Raw genomic sequence first — 21,846 nt, forward strand, 5'->3', positions numbered from 1 at the left:
GTGTAGGAACATACAGATCTGATCAAATGGCTGACTCATGCAAGATAACATATCAGATAGATTTCTACAGAACTAAGGGAAAGCCTTACATCTTTCTATTTTAAGAGGTCTCACAGAGGAAATGAGGTCAAATGATACTGAAGATGGAAAGAACATTATGTTGAAAATCATGTTCAGTTAGCAGAGCATACGTACTCAGCACCTACCTGCTCTCAGCAAGACTCATCCAAAGAGCAGGTCACAGTCTACTCTAGAGAACCAGACACCACCTGCACTGTGTGACAGAGTCAGGAGCTGGATGAAGTTCTCAATGCAACTCCTGGACATGAGGTTCAGAAGTGATCAAAAGATCAGATTATGCAGACAGCCAAACCAAGCCTGGTAACCAAAGCTGCAAAGCCAAGTAGTAACAAAAAGAATTACCAGTGCTCCACCTCTCCACGCATTGAAGAAAGCCCACAGAAGAAAGGGATTTGAGAAAAACGACATAATACAGCTCACCTTTGACCATGAGGAGAGAAGTGGCTCTGAAAGGGATCCCTGACCTTCTGAAATAAGACCTATAGCATTTTTCTTCATAGCAGCAGCAAACAAGTCCACTCTGAAAGGACTTTTTGAGAGCAGTAACTCAAGAGGCAACCCATCAAGTCCTCAGATTTGACCTCTCACCTGTGATCCAGACTCACAGGTAGATTATCCGTGAGGAAGCTAGAAGAGGTGGGCAAATGAACTGCCAAGAAGTGTGCCTTGCTGGCAACACTCCACAACCAAACTTACTTCCTTCCTATCAGAGCTGGAAAGGCTGGTTCCTCCCAAATGTTAAGGCAGTAGAGGATGCTGAAGATGTCTGTTATCACCTACAAATACAATCTCTGAAGATGGTCTGAATTCAACACTGACCCTGCTTTGAGCAGGAGGCTGGACTACATGACCTCTTGAGGTCCCTTCCAACCAGAATGACTGTGTGATTCTAAGATACTAAGTATTCTGCGAATGAAGCAACCTAGAGAAAGGAACCTTTGATGGTGGGAGGAACAGCAACTCACTACGTAAGTAGCAGCACTCTGTACAGAACCACAGCCTCAAGGTCAAAGGCAAAATCTGTACGAGCATAGCAAGTGCTCATGCTGCCAGACATCCAATGCCAGCAGAGTATTCACAAAACTGTGAGTGCAGAGTCAAGACTCTTTTTATGGAGGCCACAAAAACAGCCAGCTTACTCAGTTAAGAGAGAATCTTTCACAACTCAGATTGACCCAAGGAACCCTGAACACTGAGAAGGAAGCAAGGCATGGCTTCTGGCCATTTCCAAGAACTCCAAGGCTGGTAGAAAGAGTTTCATGAAGAACAGTCAGAGGGCCTGGCTCACTCTGAGATTACTTATCTCAACGACTGGCACAGGAATCAAGAGTATGATCCACCTGGAAAGAAGAGAGTCCAGCTGCCAGGACCTAAGGAAAACTTCAGCAAACCATGGAAAAGTGAAATGAACACTCAAAACTCATCATAATCTGGAAATAGCAGCAAAGGACTGATCAGATAGTTCTGCTGGAATAAAACATGACCTGAGACTGAGATATACAAACTAAACTCTTCTTTTCATTGCTAGAAAATGTGTGCTAAAGGCTACCAGTTGAAACTCAAAGTTGCCAGTGCTAGCATTCTATTTTCCAAATCAAAGATACTGCCTCCTTGCCTCTTTTCACATGGGCACATGAAAGTAGCCATAATTATAATAGTTTGTCCATAACCCGTCCTCAGAGGGTTTCTACAGACTCTTTGGGAGCAATAGCATCTACCTGCGGACAAAAGATCTTGTGCAAAAAACTAAAGCAGAAAGCTGAAAGGCAATAAAGAGTCATACTTGATCAAATAGCTTATCCAAAATGCTTATCCAAAAAAAAGTCGATCTGTTCTGAACAGAGCAGAAGATAGTGTCAATAGAGTGCAAAGGGGAAGCAGGTTCAGAACTCCTGAACAGACCTCATAACCTGTGACAGAAGAAATGTTGCTCCTATCAAGCTGGATGAAAGGTTTTCTAAAAGAACAGAGTGGAGACTGGTTCTGTGACACAGCTCAGGCAGGCGGTTAAAAAATGGCTACTTCTTTCTAGGTAATGCAGTATCCCCAGGAAGGGCCTAGCTGCCTGGGAATCCTTGGAAAAAAGGAAACTGGACGGACTTCATTAATCTTCAGTTCAGAGGAGGGGAGATCTTCCACCAAGACCATATCCTTGGGCGGTACCATACTTCTGTAAACCTGTCATTAAATCCTAACTCTCTTAGTAAGTACAGGTATAGTGTTTGGTACAAGATAATAAAATAAATATTATACGATGATCTTTCAAAATAAGTTCCTATGTATGTTAAAATACATTACATACAGTAGCTTAGATTAACAGCTTTATTTATGCTAAACAGAAGTTATTGGATCAGAAAATATCAGAGATGAAAAAGGGGGCTGTCTGGGAAGTTGTCTGGCTAAGCTTCCAAGAAGGAAAGAGCAGACAATTAAATCCAAGATCAACAAGCTAGGCAGGTAAGAAACTGCAGAAGGAACCAGCCTGCTAGCTATGGAACAAAAAGGCTCAGAAATACAGCAGCATCCCAGGTTAGGGGTGCAGTGGAGGCCTGGGTGAAGCTTGAATGGCACCTAATAATACTGTGAGGTGGTCCATGTACTGCTATCAAGCATAGTTCAAAACTAAACTTTTCTAGAATCATCTGGCAGATCATGAGTGTATCCATTCCTCAAACACTGCTTTCAAACAAGAACATAACATCATTACAGAATTCACAGTGTAAACAGGATGACTAAAGGACTTGACACTAAATGTGAGAAGTTCAACATTAAAGAATGCCAGGAATACCAATAAACATGGTTTAATGGAAATTAAGCTGTAAAAAAGTATGGGTTTACAAGGTTGGTAAACAATGTAACAAAGCAACCCAAGACAGGAGAGCAATGCAGTGGCTCAGGGTACCCCATGAAAGGATTTTGATTTTGAGGTTGGTTCAGCAAGACTTAGAATAAGACAAACTGAAAGTGATTTGATCAGCTTAAAAACTTCTACATATACAAAAGATTTCCCTACATAGGTTTCACTAATCTAGTTAAAAAAAAAAAAAAAAAAAAAAAAAAAAACAGACACAGCTAGGTTCAGTGACTGCAGAGAAAGAAACTAGGTGTGCATTTTTTGCAAAGAATTAACTTACTATGGGATCTAATTACCTGCATTTTAAGAAACAACGTCCATCACTTAGAATTCTTAAGGGATTTGAGATTTCTGATCAAATTTCATTCTGAAAGCTGTGCTCTAGCTCAGTCAAAAAAAGGAATGGATCTTGGACTTTTTCTCATTTGGTGAAATTCTACTTTCTTGTAAAAGCAAGCCAAATCAAATATTATTGTGGTCTTTCAAGGCCACACAAGAAGTGTTCTCCTAGCTAGTGAGAGCCTGTACTACTTTTTTGTATTTACAGCAGCTCAGTAGATGGAGACATGTAAACAACTCAGACCTCTCACAACAGCTCAGAGCTCTTGCAACAGAACTTCTTCACATTAAGCTTCCATATGCCATTCACCTGATTTGGGTCCAACTGGATAGTCAGTCAGCCTCATTTCAGTCCCTGGAAAGGTGACAGAGCAACTAATCCTGGATAATATATCCAGGCACATGAAGGAGAGGAAGGTGACTGGGAGCAGTCGGCACAGATTTACCAAGGGGAAAAGGTGCTTAACCCACCTGATAAGCCTTCTGTGATGAGAGGACTGAATTAGCGGATGAGAGGAGAGCAGTGGATGTTATATACCTTGACTTTAGTAAGTCTTTTTACACTGTCTCCCATAACAACCTCACAGGCAAGCTGATGAAGCACAGGCTAGATAAGTGGGCAGTGCAATGGACTGAAAACTGGCTAAACTGCTAGGCTGAAAGGCTTGTGATCTGCAAGGAGAGAGCTGGGGCTGTTTAGCCAGGAGAAGAGAAGGCTCTGGGGGGCAGATCTTATCAAAGTGTATCATTATCCAATAGGAGAGAATAAAAAAAACAGAGCCAGGCTCTTCTCAGTGGTGCCCAGTCACAGGACAAGAAGCAATGGGCACAAATTGAAACACAGGAAATTCCACTTGAACACTAGAAAATCCTTCTTCACTGGGAGGGTGGTTCAATACTGGAACAGGTTGTCCAGAGGGCTTGTGGAGTCTCCGTCCTCGGAGGTATTCAAAACCTGACCTGACACAGTGCGGGGCAACCTGCTCTAGCTGACGCTGCTTGAGTAGCTGGGGTTGGACCAGATGATCTCCAGGGGTCCCTTCCAACTCCATGTGATTCCATGAATTCAGTGTAATAACATTAGTTGCATTGCTACCAGCCATCCACATAGAGTTGCATAGACAGGTGATTATGTTATTAGCAGTAACAACCCTTCATTTTGTGCTTCTCCAATTCGTAGAAAATGGCATGAACTAAGTCATAGCATTGCCTGTCTTCTCTCAGCTTGACCAGTTATGGACTTATCTACAAAACAGTTGCCTGGTTAAAAAAAATGCACAAGACCAGCTTACCTGTCTAGATAGTCCAGGGTAGCAACCTGTCTGCTATGCACGGAGATCCCCTAACTACAGCATTACAGATGTGTAGCCATGAGACAATGCTGTAAACAAGTCTGGGGTATTTCTACCCATGATCCAAATTCAGAACTGCACATAATTTACACAGCCTTCATCTTCAGTTTTGAAAAGAACAAATACTTAATACTTAGGGTCAAAGCAGGAAAAAAAAAAAAAAAAAAAAGTCCTATGCCAGAAGAAGGAATCCATTGTCAAGGTTAAGTGAAATGGACTGCAACTGAGCCAGGCAGTCCCTGAAGGCCTGCACCCCTTAAATACATTTAATACATGTGAGCAATGACTTACTGACTTGCCTGTAGGTATGGAATTAAAAGCGAAGGAAGAAGAGGAAAAAGTAATCTAGATAAATGACTTTATTCCCTGAGGTGACATCCAGTCAGAGCATATCCTTAGTCCTGTGCAAGTTTTAACAGAATTGTGAATAGTGAACAGAGGGATACATGACTTATATGCTGCTAAACTACATGCCTCTTAGCTTATGCTCAGCCTCTCCTAGGAAGATCTAAGGACAGTTCACTCAGCTGCACTAAATCCATTTGATGTGAAAAGAGAGTGTGTGTGTGGAGGGGGGGGCCTCAGAAGGGCGCTGAAATGTCAGCCGTGGAGGATTAGGGCTGCATGCTACACCCTCTCATTTTTAGCATGCATATACTGTCGAGCACAAGCTTGATGGCTGGCTTGCAGGCATAGATGATGGGTGCGGGGGAGGGTTAAGAGCTACATATTTCTACCCTCTGCAATTATTTTCTTTAAAGTGCTGAAAGTGGAAAATAAAGAGAGGAGCAGCTGAACAGCCTGACAGATTTATCTTCTTCAGGGAAAGAGCACATACACCTGCACAGGCACCTTTCTCTTCAAAAAAAAAAAACAACCCCAAAACAAAAAACACACCCTAAATGATCACTATCTGCAATCTTAACATGCTGTGTGTAGAGCAGAAATTTCATGAAAGGTAAATTAATCCAATCCCTCTAGTTGCCAGATGCTCTTCTCTGAAGTGCAGCTCTAAACAGCCTATAGGCACCGTGGTTTTTAAAGAGTGCTCCACAGACCAAGACCTGGCAATTTCTTTATTTAGAGAATTTCTTCTTTTTTCAGTTAAACTGATTCAAAAGCTCCCAGCACACAGTCAAATTAAGAGTCTGCAGACAAGCGGGAGCCTCTGAGACTTCTATTTACCCCGGTCCTTCCTGGACCAGAAAAGTTCTTACTTGTAATGACATTTCTATCAGCATCAGCAGCTTCTTGATACCAATCCAGACTTTCTTCCCTTTGACATTCTGTGCAATGGTGCTGCGTTCCTTGTCTTTGAAGTTACCCAGGAGCTGGGGGGAAAAATATATATTAAAAAAAAAAAAAATCAGGAGACTGTCAGTAGGAGAAATGCCACCTAACCCAGGGCAAAGGGAATGAGAAGCTAGTTCATTTTCTAGCTTAGAAAGACAGCTGATTTGTTGCAATATACCCAGACAAGGCAAAACACTTGCTCTTTTATTGCATAGTGTTTCTTTTCATAGCATCTCTAACCAGCTAGTTGCTGATTCAGTCTTATGACCCATTCTGGGTTTTCTCCAGATTGAAGTCTAGAAGGAACATAGTGGCTTATGCTACAACACGTTTTCAAACCTGTTGCAAAAGTTGCAAAATCTTTCATGCTTTAGTGATTTTATCAGTGTGACAACTCTGCAATGTTGCACAAAAGTTCAACAGGCCTTTAATAGGTGCTACAAGTTCCACTATGGCACAGCATAAGACGACGTTTGGGGCATCAATTTATAAAGAACCTATAATCTCTCCAGTACCAAGCACTTTCATTTGATGTTGCTCCAGCTAATGAGAGCTCAGCACCCTCCAGGCACATTTCAGTTTAAGTGCCCCAATTATATAATTTTACCCACTTCCATGCCCTCCGAACTTTTCAATCCGCTCCATGAACTTTTTCCCTAGATCTATTGCTCTTATTTTTCCTTATCATATAACAAAGTAATTCAGGGAAGCCTCATAATTGCTGTTAGGTCATAGTTAAGTGAGACAGTGTTCCAAAATGCAGATCTACTACAAAATCATTTGTTTTTCAGCAAATTTTGAGCCTTTTTGACATTCATTAACTTTTTCTCACCTCCAACGCCTCCATCAGCTGCTCTCCTGTTGCAATATTGGGCACATGAATAGTAGTGCTGAAAGCATTCAGCATTTCCATTTCCTGCAGTACATCTTTGCGACTGGTGGTTCCAATGATTAGAAGCTTGCGACCCTGTCCACACAACAAAAAAAAAGTGTCAAGGAAGGAAAAACAAAAGGAGAGGAACCAGACTTGGGAAGCTCCAGCTAACTAGAGAGAAAATGACCATTCAAAAATACCCCTTAAAGTAAAATTAATAAGATTACACATCAATATTTGAGGTAGTCAACATCAACCATATGAGACTAGGACCAGATTGCAGAAGTCAGAATAATAGAATCAAAGGGCCCAAAAATTGTGGTACACAAGAGACTCACCTGTACTCACGGCTTTCCTATCTTACCTTTTCTACTAAATTCACCATTACAAATAGCTGAAACATCATTAGATTTAAAAGCACAAACCAATCCCCACTCCAAAAACTGAATTACAGGTGACTTCTCAGAGTAACGCCCTCTTTTTAGAAATCCTGCGGATATAGCGACATTCTCTGCCACTGTACAGACAGCTCCAAAAGTTTTACAGCTCATGCTTTAAGAACTGGCTACAAGTTGATAAGATTTCCCCTTATCAGTGTAGTTGTCCAAAAGGCTAGTAACAAGTCTGGCAGCCTCTGAGTTCAAACCAACAGTGCGCAAATCAATTCTATAAATAACAGAGTTAAGGAGCAAAGAATGGAAAACATCAACTGCCAATAAAAATCAACTTTCGCTAGCTCATCTTGCACGTGCCATTTCAATGCTATTTGAATTTTACCATTCAGTGTTCGCACACTGACAACGGCTGGCCGATGGGAGGATGTGGTGGGATCATGAGCTGTGATCAGTCCCTTTTACAATTTGGACCACGAGAAGCCCTCGGGTTGAGGAGAGGCCTGGCTGGCCCAGTATCCTACTCATTTGCTGTACAAGGGTTTCACTGATGCTCAGCAACAAAGAACAAAGTTCTAGACTTCATCTTTGCAACACAAAACTTCAATTCATCACTGAAAAACACAAAAACCTTCCCCACAGGATATCTAGAATTAATTTTATGAATGCTTTGCATTCCTCTAATGAAGAATGAAAACCTACTTAAACGTAATACATCTTTATGAAGATGATGCATCTTCGCAACCACACAACTTGTTTTTCCCCAGCTGCCATTCTGTTTCACTAACTTTATATTTGAACAGATTACATTCCTGCTCTGAATGATGGACGATGAGAAAGCACCAGAAATGGTAACTAACTGAAGTGCTTGCTTCAGGTTTGTTTTCAGCCTAAGACAGCACAAGGAAGTCGCGTCTGGCAAGCTGAAACCAGAGCATGCCCCAGGTCATGAGCTTCACACAAAGGCATTGTCAGGGAAACACTGTGCTAACACTTTCGTGTATTAATCACTGTCTACATCTCAGGAGGCACCACACTCAGGAGTTCAGGCACCTCTTAGAGGGGGCATCCTAAGAAACATACTGGGAAATTTAATGGGGAAAAGCAGCCAACCTGTGAACTGATGACAGCTGAAAACAGAAATGCCAGGTTTAAAAATGCAGGGCTGGGAAAATGCTTTATAGCTAGACAAAGCTCACCTGCTGATGGCACTCAGCAAGCAGAGTAAGGTCTGAGTGTTTACCTGCATAAAGCATGATAAATACAACTATTCCGTAAACTGCTTCTTGTGCTATGTTCTGTATGTCCACTGCTTTGGCGTTGCGTATCATTTATTTTCTTCTTTTACAGTCATTGTATGGCAAGTCCAGGAAAATATTTTATTATTTTACAAGTTTGAGTCAAATTTGAGTAGCTAAAAAAGATCCTGCGTGCAAAGACGAAATTTGTGCACTCAGTGGAGAGTAAACAAGTGGGATTTGATCCTCACTCCTATAAGGAGCACAAGTTGAAGAATTAGAGTGCGAGAAAGTCCCATCAGGTGCTCAGTTTCAGCTAAAGCACTCAACAGACTGAAAAGAATAAATGATGCTCAGCAATGGATAAGCTTTTTGCCTACACAAAGACAAAACTTCAGTTGTCTTCACCTCTGGTGTTGGTAAAACAGACTTTAAACACGGGCTGGGAAGCTGTATGAAATCAATCCTCCAAAGACTAAAAGCCTCAGCTGCCCATGGACCACAGAAGTGTGATGCGACTGCTACAGAGAGCGGCTGACATTTGCTCTCAAGTTACCACCCAAGGACAGGGTTAAAAGGTGCCTTCCACTTGCAAAGATACAGCTGGGATAGCAGCACACAGGATAGCAGAACTGATGCATGTTTGAAGTCTTCCTTAAGAGGAAAACAGAGATGGAGACCATCAGCAGATTTGATGGAGACAGTTTCATCTTAATCCTGACTTACTTTGCTTTCTGGTTATTCTTTATTTCCCCAACACATGGTGTGTTTTTGTTTATCAATACTACTGATATATCTGATATAATACATGCTATAATAACTCAGTAAAAACTACAAGTCCTGTAACAAAATTACAAGCCTTGTAAAGAGAAAACACGCTAGCTTACTGAAAAAATTTTAACAAGTCACACGCACGCTGTTAGGCACCTTCGAACAGTTTTCTCATTATACGGATAGGGAGACTGAAGGAAGTCAAAGAGAGACTCTCAAACAGAACCAAGACCTCCAAATCACACCCCATCCCTGTCCTGCAAGCACAAGTCTCTGTAAACTTATACCACTAAAACTGATCTGCTTTACAAGATACAACAGTGCCTTATTTCTTTAAAAAAATGTTTATTACTATGTGAAACCCACAGAATTCTCAAAATCCAGAAAAGGTTGGGTAATGAATGGTGTCAATAAGAGTTCAGCATGAACTACGAGCACTTTATAAAGAAGTGTCGGCCACACTTTTGCGCTGGCCACAGCAGAGCAGTTTGTGTTCCCAAAATACAGCTAACAGCACCGGCCCAGTGCACAGCACAGCAGGTTCGACATCAATTGGGGGGAAACGACTTGCAGACCAACTTTGTGCAGGATACTACCTGAACAGTTTCTAAGCTGATGCCGTACACGTTTGATTACGATAAAAATGGAGACCAGTTTGTGATTTCATCAGACACTAAAAGGGTCACCAGGAATTAAACAGCATGGAGATTTAATTAGTGAGATAAGTTTTACCTCTTCTGGCTTCAGGTGTCCATATATGAGCTCGTTGTCTAGATTTCCTTTTCAGCTAATGAAGCCCAGATGGTATTTATCTCCTCCCAAAGAAGCTGCCTACACTCCAGACTCACACAGCAAACTATGTTCTAAACAACTAGTTTTAGGCAACCAAACTGCTGACAGCCACATTTGGTCAGACGAACCCAAAACTTGCTGTAAATCAGGCCAGCAGACAATTACTACACACACAAAAATGACTCTAAAATGAGTTATTACCATTTAAGAAAGCCACCGGAATCAGTCATTGTGGCAAGTCCTCCGAAAATACAACCACAGTGCTAAGCATCATGCAAAACAAACAATTTAGAAATTTTTAGAATGGGGAAAAAGTAAAACAGAAGTTATTATTCTACTGCAGGAATCCAGGGTGCTCCTTCTTTAAAGATACTGTGCAATCTTTGTCATTGCAAATACAATTTCGAACACAAGACTCATCTAGTGAAATCGGGGAGCAACGGGGACAGTCAGAAGTATGGAATGACTTCTCTAAATAGACTCTTGGTAAATTGGTAGGGGGGTATCGGAGAAGTCTATGAAGTCATAGATTGTGTAGAGTAGGTGCAGGTTAAAACTGCTGTTTCTCAGAATAAAAACTACAAAGCACGACACGAAATGATCAAGCATCAGGTTTAAACCAAATAAAAGGATGCATGCTTTCACACAAAGTTAAGTTGAACTCATGCAGCACAACTCCAAGAATGACGAAAGCTTAACAAGGTTCAAAATTAACAGGACGAGTTAACAGAGGACAGATTCATCAGTAGTTTTTAGGTAAGACTGTTTGGATCCACGCTCAAGATCCCCAAAAAGCTGATGACTGAAAGTAAGAAATCTCATCAGAACAGAGGGTTACATTGGAAAACATTGCTTAAGATTTTTAAGTGCTGCACCCAAAATGCATGGATTTCTATTTTCTTCAAAAGAAGCTATGCACTTCAGCACGCTACCTTTAAACTTCATCCACTGGAAAATCAGTTACCATAAAACAAGCATAATCTCTGCTGTATCAGTTACTAAAAGAAAATGAAGACATGTCAGGAGCCCCTTGTATTTTTAGAAGTTTCAGGGAACTTGCTCAGTAAAAAACAGGAAAACCTACGAATCAGAAATGTTTTGCCCCAGGCAGTACCACAAAGGCATGAAAAGCCATCAAGCCAAACTGAAAGGCTGACCTCATCCAACTACTCTGCAGTGACACACAGACACAGATGGATTCACCCTTCCCATAAGATACACTGCTAAAGTGTCCCCATCTTCAGAAACCTTCACATTTTTCACCCTTAATTTCTACAGCAGCCACAGTAAGGGCAACGTGCCATATGTGTTCAGCCCACAGAAGACCAAGATTCAAGCTGAACGTCCAAAAATCACCATTACCAAAGAGTACCAACCAAGCAATAAGGAACTTCAACAACTTTAGATAATTTGGTTTCGGACTCGTCATGGCAGTTTTAGTGCTGGTTCTGCCGTCGACAAGGACTAGATACAGGCATGCCACTTAAGCCTGGATTCATCCTGACCATTTTGAGGCGATTAAAGCACCCCAGTTAGGAGCCCAAGCTCCCTCTATACTCACAGGGAGATGTACCCAGTAGAGAGGTGGGTAACTTGCTCCATTGCCTTCTAGAGGTGGGATAACCCTAGATTTCCCCTCTGCCTACTGCATGGATTTTATCTGAATAATGGATATAAACATGCAAAGAACTATGGAATTCAAAGATCAAAAGCAGAAGTAGTTTTAAATTACTACATTTGCAAACATTTCTAGAGTGATCCTAACACAATATTCACCTCCTAATGGGCACCATATTATTGCATTGACTACCCCAGGCAAACTGTATCATGTAAGAATTAAATAGGCTCTGCCACACACAAATGGACTCTCAACATGCAAACGGGTCAGAAAAACTAACCACCCCAGGCAAGGGAAGCAGAGGGGAACTCAAAGGATGCTATAGCCAAGTATGATGGAAGTGCCTCTGCTGGCTACCCAATGGCTGTTCACTCAACGCTGGTCCCTTATAAATTTTTAAGCAGATGTTTTGGGAGTAACAACAATTCTTTGCGTGTAATGGGAGAAAATGCAGTTCTCCAGCTTTACAGGTGTAAACCTGAGGTCACTGTTGAGTGGAGTTGCTCCCATTTCACACCAATTGAAGTGGAATCAGGAATGCATGTGGGATTATATGAAACAAGGAGATTATTCCCCCCTTTCCCCCCGTCAACTTTCATAAATCTGCAAATGCCTCCAGTGTCCCAGGGAGGAAAGGGGCTGGGGGCCTCTGGGAGCATTGGAAGGGCATCCACAAGAGCGTTCGAGAGCATCTCGCTAAGCCAGACATTTCATAACACTGCACAAATTGTACGTCCAGCTTAGCGCGGGGATGCTGCAATGGTCTTTCACCCTTTGAGCCAATTGTTAGCTTTTCACAGGAACCAGCAGGGAAGCACATGTGAAACCTCTGTGGGGCTGGTGAGCGTCTCCATGCCTTGTGTGACTCTGCATGTAGATGAAGCAGCTTCGGCTTTCGGAGCTGCTGCTGCTTAGTTCTCAGAGAAGTCCTTTTCTCCCGCTTGGCTCCCTGCTGCGACAGCCCTTTTCAGTCTTTCTATTCCCCCCCCAGTCTCTTCTCCTGCACAACACAGGGAAACTTGATTGAAATAAAGACCCAAGAGAACATGGTTTATTTTCTTCTCTTCAATCCATTTTAGAAAAGCTTTTTAATTGGTTTAAAAAAGATGCTAAACAAAATGCAATGTTTTTCAGTCTTCTTGAACTAGTAATAGATACCACTATTCAAGCATTGCTCAGAGGAACTAGGAATCATGAGCTGTGACTGGGAATTTAAAGCATATTCAGAGATGTGTCTAGTTTCTTTAAAGTCTTATGTGTTTATTCCCCAAACTTCTGCAAATGTACAAACAAGGCAGAAAGCCCGGAAAACCAGGAGCTTGGAGTATTTGCACTTCCCACACCAAATTAAAGTAATATAGCTGCAATAGGAAGAGGGGGAGTCTGGGTGGCAGTTTTCATGAGCCAATTTAATGGAGACTCAATAGCTCAATGCATAATTAGTGATATATCATCCCGCAAACGCTCCTCTTATATACCTACCCCACAGTAATCGTAGGAAGCTGTTTGCACATTAAGTATACTCACTGCAAGTGCCGTGACAACACTGTGTGAATACGTAATCCAGGCCACTGAGATGGGAGCAGCGTAGCTGTACCGTCGAGATGCACGCTCCGCTTCCCACTCATTCCTTGCTTGCAGTTTCAACTGCTTTCTAATTCCTGTTTCTAAACCTTTCAAATTAACTGCGTAGTTCACACTTGGGGCCATTCAGACTAACAAGGGCCTACTAACAGCAATGGAAAATGGATATTGTCTCCTCAGCAACTTGACGACAAATTTTCTCAGCACTGGGACATGTCTGGTACGAGCCAGGACTCTCCAGTTTTACAAGGAATGAACCTGAACCGTGACCTTGGTCTGAGGGAGATTTCGTGTCACTTTGACCTCATGCAGCAGGTAAGTAGTACTGATGCTACTCATGTACATTTAAAGCATGTATTTGCATCTCAACTTACAACCAAAACTGAAAGCAAAATTGCTCCCCAAGGGAACTAGCGATCTCACAGGGAACTTGGAAGGGCAACGATTAACCAGCTATCTTATCTTCCTCATGGATTTCTCACTTTAAGTTTAAACTCTAAGAGTCTTCATGCTCAGATTCGATCTCTTTCAGGATAAAGGTTCACAGCAGCAAAGCCTTGGCCTTTTTCTTCACGAATCTTCTGCTTTTACACAGTTTTTCCTCTTTTTTTTTTTTTTAATGAAAAAATCCCCACGTAATAATTGTCACAGGGAGCTGATAAGCAATAAATATGCTAGTCTGTGTCTTAAGAACCCCATCATCAGAATTTCCCAGCCAGGTCAGACCAAAGGGTCCACCTAACCCAGTGTCCTAATTTCTACAGTAGCTGATAGTGGACACCTAGCAAAAAAATTTAACATCAATCAAACAGTGACATTTCCTAAGAAAGCTCTGTCTCTCTTGCTCGCTCTCTCTCTACCCTCCAACAATTTATAGCTTAAGTCACCATAATATTGGCTGTCAACCCAAAGTCTTCCAGCCTCAAGGGCATTTCAAACATTGCAAAGTATGAATCTCTAGAAACATGCATAAACTTGGCAAATATCTGAGAGCTTCTAGTCCAGTATCCTGTTTTCATGGAGACTCAGGTGCCAACAAAAGTGCAACATAATCTTGGAGGGTGCAGTGAAAAAATGAACAACTTATGACATTAAGTTCCTTGGACTATTGAAGCAAATCATCATTTTCCCCTCCTGATTTATGGGAACAATCATTTGCTGATATTGTGGAAATATCCAGCAATAAATCAATGATTACATGAGATCACGACTATCAAAAATGGCTGCACTGTTGCATACTGCCAATCTCTCTGTTCTTATGTGATAGCAGAATCCAAGTTTTATACTAGAGCCTTCACACAGCAGAGACAGTTCACCGGGAAAAGTCTTTGTTCTCTTAGGTTGACAGTCACGTGGGGAACTTCAGGGCCCGTGACATTACAATTCAGTTCAAAGTTCTAGATTTGAAAGGTCTTTTCACCAAACTCTCTAATGCAAACAATTCTCACGCATATGCTACTCCATTTTCAAGATAGTAAGTTACAAAGAACTGAGTTCATCCAGGCTGTGTTTCTCTGCTTTTTCCTGACACCAGCCTTCAAGGTTTTCCTGTTGATATGTTTTCACTTTCAAAGACACAAGTGAATTCCAACGAACAACAGGAAGAATTGCAAGAGAGTCCCTCCCTGTTTGTCTCATTCAGTGCAAACTTCAGCAGCAGCCTAGAATTATCTTGGCTGAATCAGAGACAATAACTCTAACACTACTGGCAGCACAGCAGCTATCATCAAGACACAAAGTCCTCCAATATCAAAATTATTATAGGAATACAGCATCTTACTCCTCAATTACCTTCTTACCTGAGGGGGGGCCTTCTTTAGAAGTACAAGCAGGGCTTGCAACACCAGATTAGAGAACCGTGGTCCAATTGGGACATAATCTGAAATGAAAAATGTGCTTGAATGCCCATTAAAATGATACACCTTTAAGCTACATAACTGTGTCAAAAAACAGTTCAAGGCTCCTGTGATAAATGCTTCCAGATCGCTTCTGGTTTGCAATGCTACTGCATGGCCAACATAGCTCCCATTACACTAACTCACCTAGAAGTCTCTCAATGTCATCCACTACAACACAGCTGAGCTGGGATTTGTATGCATCATCAAAGATCTAGAAAACAACAAAATGACTCATTGTTAAATCTCAGAAGTAAAACTACAATAGTCATGATAAGGATTTGTTGACTCATTTTTAACTAAACTCAGCAGTACTCAGAAGAATGAGCAGGGAATGAAAAAATCAGTACCAAGCCACTAGACTTTACCTACATTTAATAAGACTTCTCAACAAATTCAGAGCCCAGTTTTGTTCATTTACCCTAGACACACTGCAAAAAAGCCAGCTGCCTCTGTGTTTAATTCCAAGCAATGGACAAAACAGAGCAACATTCCTCTGTTTTCTGGAGCAATACTGTAACACACACACACACACAACAATCCCACCAATGCAATGCAGCTATGAAGATTTATATCCAAGTTGTTTATTCTTCATAACAGTGGACCAGAGGGAAAACAGACCTACTCAGGTACGATTAAGCCTCCACATCACCCTTTATAGAGCAGCAAAGCAGTGCCCTGCAAACCTTTGAGTTTGGACAGTGAGCAGCACTAAGGACGTCAGTGGCATTGCAGGCCCACCTCCAGCGTACCCTGAATTCAAGCAAAGTCCAAAAGGCTCCTTTATGAATCTAAGTGACAAATTGGGCTTCCTGCTATGAGCACATTGCTTCTCTTGGAAACTATGCAGTCTTGCAATGAATTACCCCTTTGTTCTTAGGGTAACATATTTTGTTTACATGCCTAATTCATTAAAACTCAGCTACAAAAAGAATGTAAGTGTTAGCTTGCTTCTGTAAATGACATTCCTTAAGATCTCCTGCCAGCTGACTACTTGAAATGATTTAAGAAGTTCAACTTATTTGTAAATGTCTTAATTTTTTTTTCTTATAACTTCTGTCTAACTAACCATTACCACCTCAAAACTGATTCTAGCTTAAGTCAGCCAAGATCTGTTCTTGCCAAGTGCAAACCTAAGTCCTTTCTGCCTTCATCTTTGGAGACAGAGCTCCAGACTTGCCAACTGCAGATCAGCTGTTCCACTATCAGTACTGATTATACATCAGACCCAACTGGGCAGGGCACCTAGAAGAATCTGTGATATTAGCAATTCTGCCACAAAGCTCCATCTAAAAGGATTTTTACTGGATTAAACATAAATAGATGCTTGGTACAGAATCTAATATGTTTTGACATCACATTCAATTGACTTCACTCTTCCAGAATTATGCAGCACACTCGCTGAGGGTTTGGGTGGACTAGTGCATTATTACAGAAAGCACTCAGAAGTTAGGGACACAGCTTTAATATGACACTGTTTCACACAGAGCGGTATATCAATTCACATTTTTCTACAAGATCCATGCAGTGATACACACAGAGGTGGTTCCCAGTGAACAGCTGTTTTATTTAACGTTCACTGATCAGTGTATACTGGGTTTCCCAAAAGGATTCCTAAAGAAACTAAGCATCATGGGACAAGAGTCATGCACAGTATCAGTGCTATGACAACATTCATTCAACTTTATAAACAAATGTATGTACAGGAATTTAGGACCTACTAGGAACTGAGGACCTGTAGCTGTCTGCTACAGCAGCAGAAAGCACAACCACAAAGAAAATTCCCTTCTCAGTCCATCAGAGAACACGGAATTGGACTGTAATCAAACAAAATAGTAGGACGCTTAAGTACCTTCTTCATAGCTTGGCACTTGGCTGTTTCAGAAAATCCAATCATTTTATCAGGAGAGCAGATTTTGATAAAAGGAAAGTTGGATTCTTCTGCTATCTTTGCTGCTAAGGCAGTCTTCCCACTGTGGGGGGGACCTGGAACAAAGGACAAACACAATCAATAAACAAATGAGAAAATAGGTCTGGTAAGGCTCAGCATAGAAGATACTTTAAACATGTTTATAATCCCATTCACAGGGATCTGCATTTTGAAATGACTTTTTCTTCTACTTGCAGAAGGCACAAACTAACCCATAGTTCAGTGCAGCCCTCCAGATGAAGAAAATTAATGTGACTTATCTGAGTGTGTGCAGGCTAATTTGCCAAGAAATCGATAAGAAATATAATGTTAACACATTTTGCAGACTTGGCCACTGCTGAGAAATTACTAATCTCTTGGTATTTTGGAGAATCTTTTTAAAACAGGCTTATGCCTCTTCTGCATATGATTTCTAGAAGTACTGTGGTAAACAAGCCAACTGCATGAGTGCCAAGTAAACATTAACAAACACAGAATTTATAAATTGCTTAAAATCATACCACAATAATTCAAACAGAAACCAAAGATGCATCTTAATCTATACGCCTAATGCAAAGGAACTCTGAGTGCAATAGGCTATTGAATGCTAGCAATATATTGACCACAAACACACAGAATTATTCAGGGGAGCTATTCAGGGTTTAATTTCAAAGCAACAGACTCCTAAGCAGTGGTAGCAATCTGCATTTAGGGAATTCAGGAAAAAGAAAGAAAGAAAGAAGGGATCAGTAAACAACAAATCCTACCCCACTATCTATAGTATAGAAATTTGAAATAGTTTCCTAGACTCCTTATAGTCAAAAACAGTCTAGAGGCCAATCCGCCTCTGTCTAACAGTGGACACCAGCACGTGGCCAGATAAATTGTTGTCCAGACTCAGTGAATGACCCTGATGATGTTCTTTAAAATACATAGTTTTCCTAAATTTACCTTCTAGAAGAACGCTAACCAGTGGAGTACGGTCACTGTTCTTAGTTTGTTGAACAAGCAGCTCCCCATCATCCAATACCCTTGTTACAGGATCACCCCACTTAATAATACCATTCATGATATAACTTGCATAGTCTTCCTGGTTGGTTCCAAATGCCTGTATTTTAAGAGAGGAAACATTCATTTCACTCAGGAACTTTGCATCACATCAAAAAAACACAAAATAAACGTCATCGAAGTGACCAGGACCAAGACTCTGGAAGATGCTTAAGCTAAATGAGGCTCTCAGTAATGAACACCCACTGTGACACCGAACATTTGAGTTCAAAGGACTGAATGCTGCTAAGGACTATTTATATTTAGTAATGTCTCCTCATATAGTATCAGCACAAATTCTAAGCAGCACAAGTTACCAATGAGTTCTGAGTCCACATCATTTAAAGACAGTTCTCAAAAATTAGAGGCTTAAGCCTCCTATTAAGGTCCTTGGTTAACTGCAATAACCCAAAGGGGAGAGTGTATATACAGCAAAGAGGAGGAACTCTGAGTTGCTCTCTTTACTTGTCCTACTCCTCTTCATGATTCTTGAGCCCAACAAAAGATACAAAAGGGAGCCTTACCACTGCACGCAGAAAGAGGCTCCCCACTTTCATTCCCATTACACAGAACACAGTGCCCCAAGCCACAGTGCACCACTGCACATCTGATCACAGAGCGAAGGTGCAAGCTTGTGTCATTGACTGTATCGGGTGGCCCGACTCTATTATAGGAGTTATACAGATCCTACTCACTGGTTTGATATCGTTCTCCAAAGACGCAAAGAAGTCTCCTCTTGTGACACGCAAGCTTTCTGCCTTCTCCATATCCACTTCCACTTTGTTGCTGGCCTAACAAAGGCAATAAAACACAGTGAAGTACAGCACCGCAGCACACGACCCCTTACCAGCTTCCACCCAAGGATCCAGCTCTGTAGTTGGTCTGGGTCAATAAGAAAAAAAAAAGGGTCTACATCAATACAAAAAACGGTTCTTAACAAAACATTTGTTAAGACATACGCTTGGGTACCACTGCAGCAACATCGTCTTCGCAGAGCCACTGCCATGTACTGGCCCCCACAAAGTCAGTAAGTATCAACTGTGGAACTCAAAAAGTTGAGTTAAAGAGTATGGCCGTGACCCTACTCTTCAAAGCAGCCACTCCAGCTACGAGCAGGATGGAGGCTCTGCACCATCCCTATGATGCTGCTCTACCTTGCCTAAATAAACCAAGTATCAGTGAGGCAGAGACTGGAGCCCAGTGTAGGATTGATCTCACTCACCTAAATTTAGGTTTCTAAAATTTATTGGAGTTACGTAGGTTTCCATTAGAGTCAACAGAGAACGACAGGCTGCTGGATGGGAAGGGGATTTGTGACTTTTCACAGGAAAATAATTAAAGTTTGGTTTAGCACAACTTGATATTTCCCTGCTCCACTTTTGGCAAGTGAGCCAAAAATAAGAATTATTCACATAGCCCTATCTCAGGAGATCTTAGATTGCTATTCAAACCATGCACCACTTCTTCCTCCAAGAACAGTCTTTCAGGGGATTGGTAAATATTAGATTTCTTTCTGCTTGGCCTTTATTTGCTTCAGATCAACCACATTCATGACTCTTCCCAAAGTGGCACTACCAGTATTACTTAGAATAAATAAGCAGCAGTTAGCTCAGCTCAGATTGCTCTCCTTTCTGAATGAGAGATGTCACCTTTTTCCCCTCCTGCCATGCCCAAACTGCCCAGCAACATTTAAAAGCTAACGACTGGGAGCAAACATACAGCTGACACAGCACTACAGCAATCTTCATGTGACATTGTTCCTCCATCAAAACTATAGGTCCTGCTGGGAGATGGCAGAAAATTGCTCACACTGCAGCCAAAAGAGATTTTAAATTCTTGAAAACAGCTTGAAAGCAAGTAGCCTTTACAGCTGTAGACTTTTATTCAGATGTCTTACTGAGTATGGCTGCAGCCCTGCAATATGGAACAGCTCCATTTAGTAGGATTATTTGTAGATGTGCAAGTATCTCGACTGCCCAGGGCAGCAATCAGGAATTAAATGGATTTGAAACAACTTTTCCACTCAATGGCATACGCACACTGGCTATTACACACTAATCCTACGGCTGCAATATACTGAGGATCCTGGGTGGAGTTATAGATACCAGAAAAAGGATTAGTCACAAAAGGGGGCAGAAGTTGATCTGTGGAAAGCAAATAATCTCTCTGTAAAGTGGTGAGGCAGAAGCCTATTTTTTAAAGCAACATGGAGATGAGGCAAGAGATCTGTTTTTCTACCTGTCACAGTGCAGCCTTGAAAGGCTTTTATTAATTTCTCTATTTCCCTGTTATTCCACAAGAAATTTCTCTAGTTTCCAAAACAAGTATAATTTTCTTTGAAATTTACCTGAGTCTAACAACACCATATGCTTCTACATGAGCATTCAGTGGCCCTGCATGATCTCAAGAGACAAAACCTTGGCATTTCATGGCATTTCTTGGAAGAAATCCCAACCAGGGAATATTGGAGCCATGACCTGTGATAAGGAATTGCCGTAAAAGATCAAGTGAAGGAAAGTGGCTCCCGATGTTAGACCACAGAGATAGTTCTGCTTGATCTCTATAACCTTGGCCTCAGACTGAGGGGATGGACAAGTCAAATAACAATCGCTCTCAAAGGCATGTCTCAAAGACATCCTCTTTTGACCAGGATGATCCACAAGAACAAGGACATCACTTTGGCATCGGAAGAAAATTCACATTGTGCCTATCTCGTAGAGTGGCAGAAACAGGCTCTAAACAGCAAGCTATGCAACCCAGCGATCATTTTAATTAAAGGTCGGCCAATAATACTGTGCCAAACAAATTATTATAACCAGAGGATGGCTGAAATGACAGCGTCCCTTCTCACAAAAGCACCCACCAAGCAGAAATACAAGATGCCAAATATATCAAACTAGTGGATCTTTAGGACAGGTTGATCACTTTGCTACTGTGCAGAGGGAAGCGAAGGCACATGAAACACACAGTCAATGTATTCCTAAAGGTGTTTATACTTAAAAGCATGAGTCTTTCTTTCTGTCCTAACCTTTAATAAGTTACATATTTCATTTTTTAACACACACTTTGAGAGATTATCAGCAAAGCTTAAATGATTCAAAAGAATAATTCCACTTGATTTTCAAATACAGTTTGTGCTCTTGCTTCACGTAGGTGCTTCTGAAAACTAGGTCAGGCTTATGATGTATATTTTAAGTTCTGCAATACTTATAGGAGAGAATGAAATATCTTAGTACATCGTTTGGCTGAAAACAACTTCACAATGAATGACAAAAATACCCAAAAATACTATGTCAAAGTCTTTGGAAAGAAAAATGAAGTGTGCCCGTTTGACATTTGGAATACACATGCATATATTACTACATTGTCAGTCACACACTTAAAGGAGGGGACCGCCTTTTTGTATTTATGCATTGCCATTTTCTCTTCTCCCCCTGCGACAGTTTGGCACAATGGGGAACTTATCAAAACACTAATGGCTCTCAGCCTCACCCAAAATTCAAGCAATGAAAAAGCATCAGCTATAAGGAAAATAAATTATTTAAGAAAAATGCTTTGTTTGTGAAGTGATGAAAATACACCTGGAGGTGCTGGAAGGGTGGTGGGGGGGGGGGTTTGTGAGTCAGAACACAAGAAGTTAGAGAAGCTGTTGACGCTTCCGTGTTGTTGTTATGAAAACCAGTTAATAGCTTTTCAACCATTATGTTTGCAAGGAGCAGCAGCAGGAGCCATTCTTCCTTTAAGTAGAGTGCTCCTAGATAGAAGTGTTTAAGCAGCCAAACGTAAACGAAAGCGTGGTTTCCTTTC

At 41.3% G+C, this 21,846-nt stretch overlaps 1 protein-coding gene across 1 annotated transcript in view; it reads right to left on the reverse strand.

The window, feature by feature from the left end:
• Positions 1 to 21,846, reverse strand: part of NSF (N-ethylmaleimide sensitive factor, vesicle fusing ATPase) — an 84,382-nt gene that overhangs the window by 5,363 nt on the left and 57,173 nt on the right. Inside the window, exons 13-19 of the mRNA XM_026107881.2 lie at positions 18,735 to 18,830; positions 17,944 to 18,100; positions 16,936 to 17,069; positions 15,231 to 15,297; positions 14,988 to 15,067; positions 6,752 to 6,886; positions 5,844 to 5,957 (exon numbers count right to left, since the gene is read on the reverse strand). Of these exons, the coding sequence (XP_025963666.1) occupies positions 5,844 to 5,957; positions 6,752 to 6,886; positions 14,988 to 15,067; positions 15,231 to 15,297; positions 16,936 to 17,069; positions 17,944 to 18,100; positions 18,735 to 18,830 (783 nt within the window). The remainder of the gene's footprint in view (positions 1 to 5,843; positions 5,958 to 6,751; positions 6,887 to 14,987; positions 15,068 to 15,230; positions 15,298 to 16,935; positions 17,070 to 17,943; positions 18,101 to 18,734; positions 18,831 to 21,846) is intronic.

This window comes from Dromaius novaehollandiae, chromosome 22 (genome assembly GCF_036370855.1).
Source record: "Dromaius novaehollandiae isolate bDroNov1 chromosome 22, bDroNov1.hap1, whole genome shotgun sequence".
Classification (NCBI taxonomy): Eukaryota; Metazoa; Chordata; class Aves; order Casuariiformes; family Dromaiidae; genus Dromaius; species Dromaius novaehollandiae.